Raw genomic sequence first — 18906 nt, forward strand, 5'->3', positions numbered from 1 at the left:
CACTTGTTATTTCAGGAAAAATTATTCACAGCGACGTCTTTCCACCAGCTATCCAATATTCATTGCAGGCTATTGGTTTGACCTGTCGTTGACTCCTGCACATAACAGTTTCCATCTAGTGAGCAATTTCCACTGATCACAGGCTGGTTCTATAACAGCCCAATATGTTTTGCCACAAATAATTCAGGTTTTGCAGGCATCTCCTGATTATTACATTGAGAAACGAAGCTGAAAGTCGTTCTTTGTAACCACAAGCTCTTCAGTTTTATTGTGCAGAACTAATATCAGGCACGTGCCACAGTATTGGCTGAGGTGGTACATGGAGCTGTTCCCTATTCTGAATAATTGGGACAAAATTTATTAAAGGCCAGGAATTTTTTCCAGGATAGGTAATCAATATCAGATCAGTAGGGGTCCGACTTTCAGGAAACCCATTGATCAGTTGATCGAAGATGCTGTGGAGCATCGGAAGTGGCATATCTCCGTATAGTATGCAGTGGCTGGAAGTGGTATTGCAAACTCTCTCCTATACAAGTGAGTAGGAAAGGTCTTGCAGTACAATTTACAGCCACGACACAAGGATATGTTATCAATGTTAAAGGGGTTGTACAATACCTGTAATGCCTTTTATAAATAAATATGTCTTTAAACCTTAACCACTTTTGTAATTTGCTTTATTATAAGATTCTCTACCATTCTCCCTACACAGCTAACCCCTATATATGTTTTTTTTATTTACTTCCTGTGAGGTTTTATTTGAGGGCATTCTCAAGAGGGATGTCACAGGAGTATGGCCCTGCAGTCACTTCCCCGCAGCTTCTATCAACCCTCCTGAATCAGGACGTCATCAGGGCTAGTGCTGCACTTACCACTGTCACCGCTGTCCCTTTACGAAGTCCTGGTTCAGGAGTGGTGATGGAGCTTCAGTAGGTACTGCCACACTTTTGTGCCCATCACCCGCATCTTCAGTGGCACAGCCACACTTTTTCTGTACCTGCATCTTAAGTGGCCACTGCCACACTTCTTTCTCCACCTTCCTTATCTTTGGTCGCCACTTCCGCCACAGTTCTTCTGTCACCACTGCTCACATCTTTACACTCTCCTTGAAATGATGGAGCGGTGATAGAAGCAGGATGAGTGACATCAGCGCAGCCCTACAACTTTCACCACCCTCAAATGAATCATCATCAGGAGGTGTCGCTTATATCACTCACCCTGCTCCTATCACCACTTCCTGACAACTTCTCATTTCAGGGAAAGAGGAAAGAAGCAGGGAATGTGGCGGCAACTGAAGATGCTGGCAGCGGGGACAGAAGTGTGGCGGCGGCAACTGAAGATGAGGGCGGTGGGGATAAGTGTGGTGGTGATGGCTACTGAAACTGCAGGTTTTCCTAAACTGACTTGATCAAATAACTTGACCCAGTCCACACTTACTTTTATTTTGCATGGTAACCACAGCCGTGGCTGTGATTATAATGCACTCCAGTGGTTCAGTATGCTCCTAAGCACATTCTGGGGGATACATAACGGCCCTCGCATATGATTCCCCTCACTGTCTCACAATGTATAAATAGTTTAATTTCAGTATCTTTTTTGCTATGGGGCCCCATGATTTCTTTGTACACTCCTGTATATAGCATTATTTTATAAATAAATCGTAGTGAAAGAGATTGCATTTCCTATAAATTTACAATTATATACCATCTTAAAAGATAAGTCATTTATACTCTTTGCAATGTATCCGTGGCAGTCCTGATGCTTTATTACACCGCTGTAGGGGCGATCTCCACCGGCAGGACTCAGAACAGATGGAGCAGCAGGTTTCCAGACTTTGGTCTGCAATCAATCTCAGTAAAGGTCATTCACACTTATTTTCTCCCTCCGTTTTGTTCTCTACAAGACACCATTCAAGAAGAATGACAAGTTATGTCAGCGGGATCGGGCAAGGAATTACAAAAGATTACACACAAGTATAAAGGCAAAGTCAATTTAGCCATCACAGAGTAGACAATAACATAGATATACTGCTGTACCAATAATAGAATAAGTCATTCTGAAAACAATCATACTATTAAAAATGAGCTCCGCAAATAGATCGACAATAGATTCTAGTGACCCCCCCTGGTCCAACTGATCAGAGATTTATCCTGTAGATAATGTGGCATAGCTGGGAAGTACAGGATTAAATCCCAGCTCTGCAGCATTTTGATTAGATACACCTGTAGGGTTTTGCTAAGAAGCAGGAAGTAGCTTCATGGAGTTGCAGTCTCCTAAGGGAGTGGCAGTCTGCAGAATGAAAGAGAGTTGAGTATGCTACTGGTGAGCAACCAGCCAAATTGTGAGCTAAGCAGTCTGTTTGTGAGAGCTGCAGGGAACCTTGTGGAAACTGCAGACAGTTCAGTGTGAACTGTGGCCGGAGTTTGGCGCTGGAACCTGCTGCAGCTCGAACTGAAGGGGATACCGAGTCTGGTGGGATGGTGCCTCTGTGTATAAAGTCTGCTGCTGGAGAAAGGACTGTATCTGTTCGGTTGAGCCCGCACTGACAGATGTGATCATGATTAAATGTACAGGATGTGTGCAGAGAACCACAAGTATCAGTAGTTGCTATGGACAATAGCTGTTTTGTGTGACCGAGCTGGGGCTAGCTCAGCCGTGTATGAGTAGCCAGGGTCTGTTCTGTTTAGTTAGCGCCTGGATGAGGTTAGGGATTTATAGTATGTTTGAGTTTGTTTTGTTGCTGTGCAACCTGTGGAAAGCAATAAAAACTGCATGTGTTTGGACCAAAACTGCATTGCCTGTGTGAAAACTATCTAAGGCCTAATGTCTAATGCCTACCAGAGAGAGTGAAACCCTATAACAGGTGATAAATGTCTATTATGGGAAAATCACTTTAATTCTGTGACATGTTCCTCATTTTCTGCAAATTTCCTGCAGAGCCTGTGAATAGGGTGTAAAATACACAATTTACAGAATTTGCCCTCTGAATAAGACTATGTTCACACAGAGTTTTTGAAGTGACTTTTCAGGGCCATATGTGACAGAAAATACCCAAATGTGACATTACTTTATAAACTGCACCCCTCAAAGTGCTCAAAACCACATTCAAGAAGTTTATTATCCCTTTAGGTGCTTCACAGAAATTAAAGCAAAAATTAAAGCAATCTAGAAGGAAAAAAATGAAAATCTACATTTAAATTTTTCACACAAAAAAGTTTGCTCCTTAACTAGCCATGTTGGCTGCTGGCATTACTGTGATTGGCCGGCCGCATCGCATCATGGGGTCTTATATAAGACCCGGTAACGCGATGCTCGGCTATCACGTAGTGACAAGGGACTGTGGGCTCCTGCCCTATACCTTGAACTAGGGGCACCCTAGGCTATCCCTGTCCCCCGGATTACCCTGGATGTTGGAGACGCAGGGGTCTAGTAGCTTGCTGTGCTCCTATCTTAATGCTTATCTGTTCCTTTCCCCACCCAGGGAGGTGTGAGGCCAAAGTATATTGGAAAACATTAACCTGACAGGGATAAAAGAAAACTACAATAATACGAATACACTCACAAAACAATAGAGTGGGAAACCTTGCAGAAATAGGAGACACAAGCCAAATGGGAGTGGATAAGGATAAACACGCAAATAAACTCCACGCAGAAATCTCCTGAAAAACTCTCCAACTGCCTACTCCAAACACGACACTTCTCCTTCAACTCCAAACCAGGAAGTGGAAAAACTATCACTGGCAACTCCCAAGTGCCAGTGGTGAGCATATATACCAGATCGGAGTGGCCAACACAGAACAGCTGAGACCAGCTGAGACAATCCAGAATGGACAGCTCCAGGAGATCAACTGAACTGATTAACCCTTGCAATGACTGAACAAAGAAACCTGCACTGTTTAATAGGATAATGAAGAAGTTCTAATCAATGCAGGAGGTCATTTAACAAGACGCCTCAATCTTCTGGCCCCTCTGTCGCGGTATTCCCGTGACATTGGCACACTCTCCTCTGGAAGCAGTTCAGGAAGAGATGATCTAGGAGGGAGAGCTTAGATTAGAGCATGCATTTAGGTAGTGTTTAATTGCTATTGCAATACTTGTATACCGCTGCTACACCAATAAAACAAAAGTCCTTTTCAGGGCTACATAATGTGCTTTCTCTAGTAAATCCGCTGTTACCATGATGTATAGGTACGTCAAATGTCATGAAGGGGTTAAACCAATACTGTGTAGCTGAGGCTTGTTTGGAATCATTGTTTTCCAAGTCAAAGTTCTCTTGCAGACTACAGCAGGTTGTCCTTCTTCCATGAGTTGCCTACATTTATTTTACTCTCCACCTTTACAAATCTTTCTGGATCTGCTGTAGATTCGTACCCTCAGCGCTTGTTGCTGCCATTAGCATTTTTTACAAGGTGGACAAATTTGACAAATTTTTCAAGTGAAAACAGCTTCAGGAAATACTTCTTTTTGGGGGAAGTTTTTAACGTTTTAATTTTCTTGCCGTGGTTTTGATTGGTTTCTGAAGGATTTTGGAAGAGTATCTTTTTTGCAGTCTGTTTTGCTGCTTTTTTATTGGACAGCGTCTACTGCAGATTCCACAAGGATTCGTTTAAAATAAATTACATGCACTTATATTTTTCACCAGGCATTTTTCAAAACCTCTTCAGAACAAAAAAGTGAACAGTGAGTTTTTCAAACATTTTTAAAGCAGTTTGTGGAGTGTCAAGATTATCGCAGCCCAGGAAGGTCACGCCGAACCACCCGCTGTGATCTCTTCAGCGTACAGCTCTTTGCTGCCCCCTATTGTCCGGACAATTGGCCGACGATTAATGTAGGAGGCATCAGGCTGTTTGCATTAACAGGCTAGTTATTGGAAAACTAACAGTGCGCGTGTGATATATACACCTCCGGATTCCGACACATGGAATATATGTATATACCCCCGTACGATCACTGCTAACTTCACGATAACCCAAGAAATATTTTTAGCTGCCACCACCAGTTGGGTTTTTACAGGCTGACTGGACACCTTGTTCTGGTAGCATATGGCTTCAGGGTGCAGTGTACAGAACACAAGGAACAGAACTATTAAATTTTATATTTAATCCAGAATGATAGTCAATGTTTATAAAAATATGCAAAAGATTTTACAAGGGGGACAAAACAATACAGAATATACAGTTACATAAAATAAAAGGATAAATCAAAAAAACTTACTAGACCAATCGTCACAGATATGGCTTCAGGTATATGGAGGGAGGCTCTCCAGAAAAATGGACAGAACCTACAGTGAACTGTGCCTCCAAGTACTGACACTACTAAATATTAGCCTTTTATTAGCTCCTAAGTTACACCCACACCTCCTCCCATCCTTACTCCTGCAGGGTTGGACTTTTCAGTTTCAGAAAACTATGAGATTCCCTAAGTTGACTATATCTTTGCTTTGGAACGTTGCATGTGCTCGAAATCATCGTCATCTTTTGTATCATGAATTTATCTTTACATAGAGACCAGATACGCCAGGTGTAGCCTGTATCAGCTCCTTATTCAATTGACATTATTCTGGTCATCGTGCAGCAACTTGAAACTGTGCTGTGCATTTGCCACTTAATCACGTTTCAAAAAATATGATTTTCCTATCTATTGGATCGACACAGTTCATGCAAATCTCCTTTCTTATTTTTCTGGTGAGCAGACAAAGAGAATCCTAAATCTTTACATTTCTAAATCTCTTATCTCGATCGTAAATCTAATCCACATTCCTGAAGCCCTCACATCTGTTTAGCAATTGGAGTATCTATGGGTTACCAAATTCCAAAGGAGAGGGTCAGCTACATAGAGAAGAGTGTAAGCATTCTGGAAGCATTTTACTATTTTCCATTTAAGGAGGATTTTGGAGCGGTTCTGATTTAAAAAAAAATCAAAAAACTCTGTGATACATAGCCTAATGTAGGGGTGGGGTACCTTTTTTTGCTAAGGGCCATTTGGATATTTCTACCATCATTCACAAAAATTAACTTAAAATTTATCCTGCTATATTTGGTCAAATTTTAATTAACTCACCGCTAAAGTGATGGCAGGAGGTGCTTCTCTATGGGGAGGCTGTGATGTTAGATGGTATGGATAATGTTTCAAACATGCCTCATTCCTCTTAAGACTTTCAGAGTCAGTTAAGTCTCTTTTTTGACTGATTTTACAAGAAGAGTTGTAAGTTGCCTAATATTCTGCACCTTGATAAAGGGCGTTGCATCCTTGGTCCGCACCCTCTTCATTATGCAAATACACATCACCTGATTTGCATCATCCAATAAGCATTCAGGTTTATACAGCGCAGAGTTAGAAAATCTGCATAAAAATGATAATCTGGTCAAAATGAAAAAAATTAACAATGGAGCGGGCACCACCTGTATATTGATGGAGTGCTGCTAACCAAAATACGTGCAAGACAAATAAAAAAAAAGAAGAGGAAAGACGTGTACAAAAGATTAGTTACATTTACTAGATTTAAACAATATAAACCTTTATTAAGTAATGAAACCCAAAAATGTAGATAAGAAAAATAAAAACATTTAAAATTGAGTACATTGTGACGGAATCTGTTTAGTAGGCCAAAACTTGGCACTAGGATACAGCCCATATAACCGGCATGATAACCAATAGAGCCATGTAAAAGTGGTGGATATTCGAGATAATTGTGAAGGGACACTGTATGAAGCTATATATAGGGCCCATTCTGTATGGAGCTATATATGGGGCCCATACTGAATGGAGCAATAAATGGGGCCCATTATATATGGAGCTATATTTGGGGCCCATTATGTATGGAGCTATGTATGGGGCCCATTATGTATGGAGCTATTTATGAGGCTCAAACTGAATGGCGCAATAAATGGTGCCCATTATATATGGAGCTATAAATGGGGCCCATACTGAATGGAGCAATAAATGGGGCCTATTATATATGGAGTAATATATGGGGCCCATACTGTATGAAGCTATATATGTGGCCCATACTGAATGGAGCAATAAATGGTGCCCATTATATATGGAGCTATACATGGGGCCCATACTGAATGGAACAATAAATGGGGCCCATTATATGTGGAGCTATATATGGGGCTGATACTGTATGGAGCATTATATGGGGCTCAGTATTTTACATGAAGCAATATATGGGGCTCATTATTCTGTATGGAGGACTATGTAGTGCCCATAATACTGTGTAGAGGACTATGTGGTGACCATTATACTGTATGGAGGGCTATACTGTCCAGTCTAAAATCAAAACGTTTGACTCCCCCCAGGACACGCACTGTGTGCTGCGAGGATTCACCGGTTTCGGAGCTAATGTAGAAATTACAATAGATATCACTCGTGTAATGTAAGAAGTGAGTGACATCTTTCGCCTTCTACTATACCGATATTACTCTGCGGTATCTGTGCATCATGAATTGTGGTATGTGTTAAAGGGGCCCACTGAGACTCTTTCGCCTGGGATCCATGAAAACCTGGAGCCAACCCATCGGCGGCCCGCGATCATGTGACGGGCGCCGATGGGCGGGTCTTATGAATCACTACCAGCGTGGCCATGTAAAATGTCGCTGTTGGAGATTGACAGTGGCATTTAACATGTTAAAAGCCGCTGGTGGATCACAATTCTACCTGCGGCTGTTAGGGGCACATGACAGCTGATCAGATCAGCTGTCATGTGCCTGAAACTATGCTAGCTCAGTGCCAGAGCCCACATCAAAGGCAGGGAGGTTACATATGACGTATATATACATTATATGTCATGAGAGGGTTAATATTTGGTTGCACACCCTTTGGAATAAATAATTGCAATCAATCGCTTCCTATAACCATAAACAAGCGTCTTCCACCTCTCAACTGGAATTTTGGACCTCTCTTCTTTTGCAAACTGCTCCAGGTTTCTTATATTTGAAGGTGCCTTCTCCCAACAGCAATTTTAAGATCTCTCCACAGGTGTTCAATGGGATTTAGATCCGGACTTATTGCTGGCCACTTAAGAACTCTCCAGTGCTTTGCTTCCTCCATTTCTGGGTGCTTCTTGAAGTATGTTTGGGGTCTTTGTCCTGCCGGAAGATCCATGACCCAGGATTCAAACTCAGCTTTCTGACACTGGGCACTACATTACAGCCCAAAATCCTTTGGTAATCTTCAGATTTCATAATGCCTTGCACACCAGAGGCAGCAACACAACCCCAAAACATCTTTGAATCTCCATCATACTTGACTGCAGGTACTATGTTCTTTTTTTTGTTAGCTTCATTCCGTTTTGGTTAAACGGTAGAATGATGTGCTTTACTAAAAAGCTCTATCTTGGTCTAATCTGTCCCCAAGACACTTTCCCAGAAGGATTTTGGCTTACTCACATACATTTTGGCAAATTGCAGTCTAGCTTTTTTATGTAAAAAAACAAAGACAGCCACATAATATGCAAATACCCTGCAATAAATAAATAAACAGCAATAGTGCATGAAAATAATATAGGGTACTTAGTTAACATAATTTTGATCCAAATAAACTAAAAGCCATCCCACCACATCACGGTGACCCTATTTGGGACAGTCCTAACTCTAATATTTAAAACCTTTCCATTTGTCAAGTGACATGTATGTGGATAAGGGCTAAGAAAGACTGAGCCCGGCTAGTAGACACACAGACATGGAGAACAAGATGAATAGAATTTCTAGCTCAAGGAAAAGGCAGGCCACACCTTTATTTGTACAGATTACACACTAACTGGAAAAAAAAATGAACTGGTATATGAATAGGTGTGCATGCAGCATGTAAGTGCATGTTCACACATGGCTGCTAAACAGAAAAAAAACAAAGACAGAAACATAATATGCAAATAGCCTGCAATAAATAAATAAACAGCAATAATGCATGAAAATAATATAGGGTATTTAGTTAACATAATTTTGAACAAAATAATGCAAAATCCATCCCACCACATGACGGTGACCCTAGCTTTTTTATGTCTCTGTGTAAGCAGTGGGGTCCTTCTGGGTATCATGCCATAGAATTTCATTTAATTGAAATGTCGATGTATAGTTCATGCTAGCACTGATGCACGCTGAGCTTGCAGCACAGCTTGAATTTGTTTGGAACTTTAATTAATTTTTCTCTGCCATCCACATCCAGGGAGTTTAGCTACAGTGCTATGGGTTGTACACTTCTTTATTATGTTTCACACCATGGACAAAGGAACATCAAGATCTCTGGAGATGGACTTGAAAACTTGAGATTGTTGATATTTTTCGACAATTTTGGTTCTCAAGTCCTCAGACAGTTCTCTTCTCCGCTTCCTGTTCTCCATGCTTAGTATAGCACACACAGATACACAATGCAAAAATTGAGTCAGCTTCTCCCCTTTTTATCTGGTTTCAGGTGGATTTTCACATTGCCCACACCTGTTAATTGCTACAGGTGAGTTTGAACGAGCATCACATGCTTGAAACAAAGTTGTTTATCCACAATTTTGGAAAGGTGCCAACAATTTTGTCTGGCCCATTTTTAGGGTTTTGTGTGAAATGATGTCCAATTTGTCCTTTTTCCTCTGTTTTTTTTGTCTGATTCCAATACATACAAAGGAAATAAACATGTGTATAACAAAACATGTGTAACTGCAATAATTTTCTGGGAGAAACACTTCATTTTCTGGAACAATTTCAAGGGTGCTAACACTTTTGGCCATGACTGTATACATCACATTAGATATACTGAGATTGTTGTAAGTACATCACATAGGATACACTGAGACTGCTGTAAATACATCACAATGGATACGCTGAGACTGTTTTTTATATATCACAAAGTCTACACTGAATATATATCACGTAGGAGACACTGAGATTCTGCTGCATGCATCACATAAGAGACATTAAGAATGCTGTATATATATCACATAAGATACACTGAGACTGCTGCATATAAATCACATAGGAGACACTGAAACTGCTGTATACATCACATAGAAAATGCCTGTGCTCAAAGTAAAAAAAAGTTAAAATTAATAATTTATTGAAGTAAAAAACAGTTATACTGACCTAACACCTAATTCCGAAGCCCTTGTCCCCTGTAAAAAATAAAAAATAAAATAACACCATAATACTCACATTAACGCCTAAGCCCCAAAGCCCATGTCACTTGTAGAAGAGAAAAATAATAAACCACCATAATACTCACCTATCTGCCGTAATCCATATAATCCATAGTGTCCCATGACGATCTCACTCTGCTGATGTGACAGCTCTACAAGTGAGATCGTCAGGGAACACTTAGGATTATTTCACCACTTAGGACAGGTGATGTATTTTTTTTTACAGGTGATAATGGCTTCAACTAGATTGGGCATTAGGTGAGTATAAGGTTGCTTTGTTATTTTCTGTTCTTTTTTTTGTTACAGGGGACAATGGCTTCAGAGGATTGGGCGTTAGATGAGTATAACTGTGTTTTTTATTTTTAAATAAATGTGTAAAAAATGGTGTGGACTTTTATATAAAATAAAGGATTTTATTCTTGCTGTGTCTATATTTAAAAAAAATTACTATGGGATTAGTACTGGGGGTGTCTTATAGACGCCTCTCCATTACTAACCCCTGGGCTTCATGTCAGCTGCCAATACAAGGCTGACATGAACCCCAACCCTATTACCCGTTTGCTACCGAACCAGAGCAAGTGGGATGAGCTGAAGCTAAGCGTCAGATTTGCCGCATCTTATTGATACGCCATTAAAGGGGGCGGAGGGCTTATGTTATTAGTCTCGGAGGGGGGCATGATCCATGGCCCCTGCTCTGGCTAATAATATTAGCCTGCAGTTATATGTTTAGCCTTTCAGCCCCCAGCGGGCGTCTTTCCCTCTGCTGGTTATTAATCGGCAGGAGCACACGCTGTTTTTTTAATTTAATTCTCTATTTTACACATAATGTACACTGCGGGTAATGACTACAACTCCCATCATTGTCACCTGGTCGTGCTGATTTCAGGGTGAACCGGTGACAATGATATGAGCTGCACGGTTCGGCACTTGACACTCCGGCATTCAACAGTCCAGCACTAGAGCTACTGTGAGACCCGGTGGCTTGATCTCAAGTAACCTTTCACCAGAGGTCAAAGTTAAAGAGTCTCCTGGCAGCTGCGAGGCCCGTAAACCTCATGGGAAACTTTGAGGGTCATTTTAAAGGGGTAGTCTGTTCAAAACTGGTAAGTCTGCAGTCACTCTGTGTGACTGCAGTCTTATAAATCCCCCCAGCATGCCCACTGACCTGGGAACAGAGGGTATGCATGAGTTGTACATACTCCCGGCCAGTGGGCGCAGCCTCGCTCCATATAATTGTATAACTGTGTTTTTTATTTCAATATTATTTATTAATTTTAACTTTTTTTTTTAAACTTTGAGTGCAGGCACCTACTCCCATCAGCGGCGTCTGCTCTCGCTGTTATTAGTGGCAGCAGGCATAGGCTGATGGGAGTAGTAGTCTCTCATCAACCGACGCCTGTGTCATGGGTGTGTCAGAAGTGACAGACAGTCGCCCTGCAGTTGGTTGCAGGAGGTCTCTACGTTTGGCATTACAGACATCTTCTTAGAGGTTGTCTCTAGGACCTAGCTAATTAACTCCCTGGTCTGGGTGTATAAATACCTGCTGTGTGCAGAGGGAGGTGCCGGCGATATTCATTACGCCTTGTCAGAATTCAGCAAGAGCAGTGCTTCCTACTCTTTTGTGTTTGAGGACGTGTGTACATTTGTCTGGAGTCGTCTAAAAGCTTTTTCCTTCTTTTTTGTCTTTAGAGTTCAGTGGAGATTGACTAGTGCTCATCTGCTCCCTTCCCTAGCCTGAGTCTAACGCCAGGGAAAACAGGGTGAGGAACGCGTGCGGCGATTGGTTAAGAGCCAATATTGGGTCGATAGTTGAGACAGGGTGACACTAGACCAGACTAGGTGGTCTCCACTCCCCCCTTTCCCTAGTGGCTGGGCTCCCTTTCCTTCTTTCCACTGTGTTGCACTAAGTCTTTCCCACACCTTGCATGACAGCCTGTGACTCGCGGTAAGCTTTTTACTGCGGGTCACATCTGTTCAGCACGAACCCCAAATTTTACTGTTCAGGTTCGCCCATCTCTACTAAGGAGCAACTTCCACTTGGCATTTTGCTTATCTCTTTATTCCAAAGCTACCATGAGACCCGGTGGCTTGATCTCAGGTAACCTTTCACCAGAGTTCAACGCTAATGAGCCTCCCGGCAGTTGCGAGGCCCGTAAACCTCATGGGAAACTTTGAGGGTCATTTTAAAGGGGTTGTCCTGTCAAAACCGATAAGTCTTATGACTGTGCGCTGCGAGGATTCGCCAGTTTCTGACCTGGGACCAGAGGGTATATATGAGTTGTATATACTCCCGGCCAGTGGGCGCAGCCTCGCTCCATACACTTGTATAGAGCCGAGGCCGAGCCTGTCTAGTGACGTAGCCATCTAGCGGGCATGGCCAACTAGAGGGCGAGGTCTCGCTCCATACAAGTGTATGGAGAGCGAGGCTGTGCCCACTATCTGGGGGTATGTATAACTCATACATACCCTCCGGTCCCGGGTCTGAAAACTGCAAATCCCTGCAGCGCACAGAGGGTGTACTGGGGGGGGGGATTCATAAGACTGCAGTCACATAAAGTGACTGAAGACTGATCAGTTTTTACCAGACAAAACCTTTAAGGCTACTGGTGTTTCCAGCTGCTGGCTGTGAATTAAAGTTACCTCGTGTATTTTACTGTACTTGTTAATAAAAAAAAAAAAAACAGGAAAAAAAAGGCATGGGGTCCCCCGTAATTTTTATAATCAGAAAAGGAAAAGCTGATGTCTGGGGGCTGATGTTAATATTCTGGGAACGGACCAATAGCCCTAAAGGTCCCCAGGTTATTATTATCAGCTGACAGTTGTTTGATTAGCATTTACTGGCTAGTTTCCAGGGGGAACCCAGGGAAAAATGGACGTAGGGTTCCTCCTATAAAATCTAGTTAGCAAAGACTAACCAGACAGCTGTGGGCTGATATTAATAGCCAGGAAAGGGGCCATGGATACTAGCCCCCTCTGAGGCTAATAACATCAGCCCTCAGCCACCCCAGAAATGGCGCATCAATAAGATGCACCAAATCTGGAGCTTAACCTCGGCTCTTACCACTTGCCCTGGTGCGGTGGACATTTGGGATAATAGAGTTGAGGTTCATGTCAGCTTTGAATTTTCAGCTAACATGAAACCCGGGGTATAGTAATGGAGAGGCATCTATAAGACACCCCCATTACTTACCCCATAGTAAAAGTTTGAAAATAAAGACACGGCATGTAAAAAACTCTTTTATTTGAAATAAAAGTCCACACTGTTTTACTCATTTATTTATAAAAATAAAAAACACAGTTATACTCACCTAATGCCTAATCCCCAAAGTCATTGTCATCTGAAAAAAAAAATAAAAAATGAAAAGCAACAATATCGCTCACCTGTCCGAAGTGATGAAATAATCCATACTGTCCCATGACAATCTCACTTGTAGAGCAGTTACACCAGCAGATGTGATGGCTCTACACGACAGCCGGTGTATAGTGCTGAGCTGCTGTGAGAGAGGTCATAGTAGTTCATCAGCTGATGAACCCCGGTAACCTCACTTACAGCACTGCTGCTGCGTGAGAACTTTCTCGGGGTGCGATGCAGTAAGTGAGATCACCGGAGCTCATCAGCTGATGAACTCCTGTGAACTCTGTCACGGCAGCTCAGCACTATACACTGCAGGAGCGATTACGCTCCTGTCAGTGTGTAGTCGGCTGCCGAGTAGAACAGTCACATCTGCTGATGTGGCTGTTCTACAAATGATCCGATTGTCGTGGGACAGTATGGATTATGTGAGTTATGGCGGATAGGTGAGTAATATGGTGGTTTATTATTTTTTCTCTTCTAAACGAGACATGGGTTTTGGGAATTAGCTGTTAGGTGAGTATTGTAGTGCTTTTTTTTTACAGGGGGCAAGGGCTTCAGGGATTAGGTGTTAGTTGAGTATAACTGTGTTTTTTATTTCAATATTCATTTATTAATTTTAACTTTTTTTTTACTTTGAGCACAGGCATGACTGATGAATACTCCCATCAGCAGCACCTGCTCTTGCTGTTATCAGTGGCAGCAGGCTGACGGGAATAGTAGTCTCTCATCAGCCAACGCCTGTGACTCGCGGTAAGCTTTTTACCGCGGGTCACAGCTGCGGGCTCACACTGACACCTGATAGCGTGAGCGCACAGCACTCTGACCGGCGGTAAACAGCGTGGCAAACAGGGTCTCTGATCGGCGGTAACAACCAGAGGCCATTTGCCACGCTGTCACGCAGATGACATCGCTAGAAACACCCAAACCTGAACAGCATCATGGACTTACTGATGAAGTCTGTGTTTGGGGTCCGTGCCTGAACACTGGGTGTTCGGTACGAACCCCAAAATTTACAGTTCGGGTTCGCCCATCTCTACTAAGGAATAATGGGCGAATAATGAATGTGAATAATGAAATAAAGAAATGTCAAATTTTTTTTTCTCTTTTTGGCATTCATGAAACAAATAATCATTTTCTCGCTACATTAACACCCTGCGAAGCCCCGTGCGGCTTCACCAACAGATCTTGCCAGGTTGGCTGTTATGTAGCAGTGGCATCTGGAAGTCATCAAGGAAATAAAACACGCAAAATGGGATCTTGTACAAAAATATCCTAGAACTTAATAAGATGTTGGCTGCAGTTAGAGTGATATCTCCAGGGAGGTGAACATCTGAGAACTAGAGCAATAAATCTTCCAGCAGTGAGGCAGATCGGGGTAATTTTGTCATTTTTATTTCTTCATTACAGTATGTCCTAAAGAGACAGAATAATATTACCATCCGATAGTCCATAAAATCAGTAAAGATATAAAGATCAGTAGCAGGAGAAAACAAATAGGAAATCCCATTGACTAGTCTGTATTTTGTGTCCTCTACCTATGAGATCTTCACCAGCTGAAAATGTTCCAAATATGTCAGAAATGCCCTTTTCATGCAAAATCTGCACCATATCCCAATTTGATTGAAATCTGTGTAGCCGACTCTGCTCATCAGAAGCTTTGGTAAAATGTACAGATCAGAACCCAGATGAACAGAGCACTATTGTTTAAAAGGGAACTCTGGGTTTTAGCAAATATAAGTTACTTTACAATGAAAAGCAGCAATATTATTTTTGCTTCAATTTCTCATAGTTTTCAAAATCTAAGCCTGCTGAGATTCATCTCCTTTTGAAATATATATATATTATATACAGTACAGACCAAACGTTTGGACACACCTTCTCATTTAAAGATTTTTCTGTATTTTCATGACTATGAAAATTGTACATTCACACTGAAGGCATCAAAACTATGAATCAACACATGTGGAATTATATACTTAACAAAAAGGTGTGAAACAACTGAAAATATGTCTTATATTCTAGGTTCTTCAAAGTAGCCACCTTTTGCTTTGATGACTGCTTTGCACACTCTTGGCATTCTCTTGATGAGCTCCAAGAGGTAGTCACCGGAAATGGTTTTCACTTCACAGGTGTGCCCTGTCAGGTTTAATAAGTGGGATTTCTTGCCTTATAGATGGGGTTGGGACCATCAGTTGTGTTGTGCAGAAGTCAGGTGGATACACAGCTGATAGTCCTACTGAATAGACTGTTAGAATTTGTATTATGGAAAGAAAAAAGCAGCTAAGTAAAGAAAAACGAGTGGCCATCATTACTTTAAGAAATGAAGGTCAGTCAGTCCGAAAAATTGGGAAGACTTTGAAAGTGTCCCCATGTGCAGTTGCAAAAACCATCAAGCACGACAAAGAAACTGGCTCACATGAGGACCGCCCCAGGAAAGGAAGACCAAGAGTCAACTCTGCTTCTGAGGATAAGTTTATCCGAGTCACCAGCCTCAGAAATCGCACGTCAACAGCAGCTCAGATTAGAGACCAGGTCAATGCCACACAGAGTTCTAGCAGCAGACACATCTCTACAACAACTGTTAAGAGGAGACTTTGTGCAGCAGGCCTTCATGGTAAAATAGCTGCTAGGAAACCACTGCTAAGGACAGGCAACAAGCAGAAGAGACTTGTTTGGGCTAAAGAACACAAGGAATGGACATTAGACCAGTGGAAATCTGTGCTTTGGTGTGATGGGTCCAAATTTGAGATCTTTGGTTCCAACCACCGTGTCTTTGTGCGATGCAGAAAAGGTGAACGGATGGACTCTACATGCCTGGTTCCCACCGTGAAGCATGGAGGAGGAGGGGTGATGGTGTGGGGTTGCTTTGCTGGTGACACTGTTGGGGATTTATTTAAAATTGAAGGCATACTGAACCAGCATGGCTACCACAGCATCTTGCAGCGGCATGCTATTCCATCCGGTTTGCGTTTAGTTGGACCATCATTTATTTTCCAACAGGACAATGACCCCAAACACACCTCCAGGCTGTGTAAGTGCTATTTGACCAAGAAGGAGAGTGATGGGGTGCTACGCCAGATGACCTGGCCTCCACAGTCACCAGACCTGAACCCAATCGAGATGGTTTGGGGTGAGCTGGACCGCAGAGTGAAGGCAAAAGGGCCAACAAGTGCTAAGCATCTCTGGGAACTCCTTCAAGATTGTTGGAGGACCATTTCCGGTGACTACCTCTTGAAGTTCATCAAGAGAATGCCAAGAGTGTGCAAAGCAGTCATCAAAGTAAAAGGTGGCTACTTTGAAGAACCTAGAATATAAGACATATTTTCAGTTGTTTCATACTTTTTTGTTAAGTATATAATTCCACATGTGTTAATTCATAGTTTTTATGCCTTCAGTGTGAATGTACAATTTTCATAGTCATGAAAATACAGAAAAATCTTTAAATGAGAAGGTGTGTCCAAACTTTTGGTCTGTACTTCCGGGTTGCTTCACTCCATCCTCAACCCGAAAAGGTCCCACAAGTTCATCTTTGATGATACCAGCCCATACCAGTACCCACCTCCACCTTGCTGGCGTCTGAGTCGAAGTGGAGCTCTCTGCCCTTTACTGATCCAGCCTCTGGCCCATCCATCTGGCCCATCAAGAGTCACTCTCATTTCATCAGTCCATAAAACCTTTGAAAAATCAGTCTTAACATATTTCTTGGCCCATTCTTGACGTTTTATCTTATGTTTCTTGTTCAAAGGTGGTCGTTTTTCAGCCTTCCTTACCTTGGCCATGTCCCTGAGTATCGCACACTTTGTGCTTTTTGATACTCCAGTAACGTTGCAGCTCTGAAATATGGCAAAACTGGTGGCAAATGGCATCTTGGCAGCTTCATGCTTGATTTTCCTCAATTCATGGGCAATTATTTTGTGCCTTTTTTGGCCAACACGCTGCTTGCGACCCTGTTGGCTATTTGCCATGAAACGATTGACTGTTCGGTGATGACACTTCAAAAGTTTGGAAATTTCAAGACTGCTGCATCCCTCTGCAAGACATCTCACAATTTTGGACTTTTCAGAGCCCGTCAAATCTCTCTTCTGACCCATTTTGCCAAAAGAAAGGAAGTTGCCTAATAATTAAGCACAACTTATATAGGGTGTTGATGTCATTAGTCAACACCCCTCCTCATTACAGAGATGCACATCACCAGATTTACTTAATTGGTAGTTGGCTTTCAAGCCTATGCAGCTTGGAGTAGGACATGTATAAAAAGTATCATGTGATCAAAATACTCATTTGCCTAATAATTCGGCACACAGTGTATATTGGATTTTCTGTCGATGGTTGCAAGTCACAAGACTTCAATGCAATTTGCAAGTGACTCGTGACGTTTCTGCAACTTGGCTGTTTTATTCACAGAAAAATCAAAGCTCTAAAATAGTCAAGTGGCAGCAGATTTATTGTTGGGCAACACAGTCGCCTATAGGCCACGTTCACACGTTCAGTATTTGGTCAGTATTTTACATCAGTATTTGTAAGCCAAAATCAGGAGTGGGTAATAAATCCAGAAGTGGTGACGTGTTTCTATTATACTTTTCCTCTGATTGTTCCACTCCTGGTTTTGGCTTACAAATACTGAGGTAAAATACTGACCAAATACTGAACATGCGAACGTGGCCTTGAAAGGGTTTTCCCATGAACTAAGTACATATTAATCAATAGATCTTGGAATAATAACAAGTTCCCCAATTGGATGTGTTAAAAAAATGTTTTGCTTTTTTTCTTCAAATGTTGCGGTGGCAAAAAAACTGCAATTTGGCGTTTTGATTTACCTTTTTTCTTTAATTTCTTTAAGGGCTCATGCTCATCTGCGTATAAATCGGAAGAGTGCAAACCGATAAAAAATCGGATTGCACTCTAATGTTATTGAATGATTATGTATTCATCTGCAATTTTTTTCTCAGCTCGGATCGGACTGAGAAAAAATATCGCAGCATGCTACAAGTGGCCACGTTTATTGTACAAGATTCACCAATGCAAGTCAATGGGTGGGAGAAAAAAAATTCTCACGCAGCGAGCGCTGACGTCGGTAAAGTTGCTGGAGTTCATAACCGATCAACTCCGGTCACCTTACTGACATCACCGCTCGTCACTGCAGGTGCTTCTCCCGCTACTCTCAGTGTGTTCTGGCTGGCGTGATGAGCAGTCACATCATGTCACCGCTCAACACACCATCCAGAGTCGGGGTTTGTCGTGGGACATCATCTTTTATGGATTATCTGTGGACAGGTGAGGATTACTTTGTTTTTTTTATTTTTATTTGGATCTTAATAAATGGGTAAAAGAGCATCAGGGAGTGTTTTGTTCAAATAAAGGACTTTGCTCTGTGTTTGTTTTTTTACTTAAACTGACGAGGTTAGTAATGGGGGTCTCTTATAGACACCTC

At 42.0% G+C, this 18906-nt stretch overlaps 1 protein-coding gene across 1 annotated transcript in view; it reads right to left on the reverse strand.

Moving 5' to 3' along the window:
- Positions 1–471: 471 nt before the first annotated feature.
- The window catches only part of ALKBH8 (alkB homolog 8, tRNA methyltransferase), a 69500-nt gene continuing 51065 nt past the window's right edge, over positions 472–18906 (reverse strand). The window contains exon 13 of the mRNA XM_073662194.1: positions 472–1893. Coding sequence (XP_073518295.1) covers positions 1859–1893 — 35 coding nt within the window. The 3' untranslated portion in view covers positions 472–1858. The remainder of the gene's footprint in view (positions 1894–18906) is intronic.

Source organism: Phyllobates terribilis, unplaced genomic scaffold (genome assembly GCF_046119375.1).
Source record: "Phyllobates terribilis strain yellow unplaced genomic scaffold, ASM4611937v1 Scaffold_2__4_contigs__length_985480577, whole genome shotgun sequence".
Taxonomy (NCBI): domain Eukaryota; kingdom Metazoa; phylum Chordata; class Amphibia; order Anura; family Dendrobatidae; genus Phyllobates; species Phyllobates terribilis.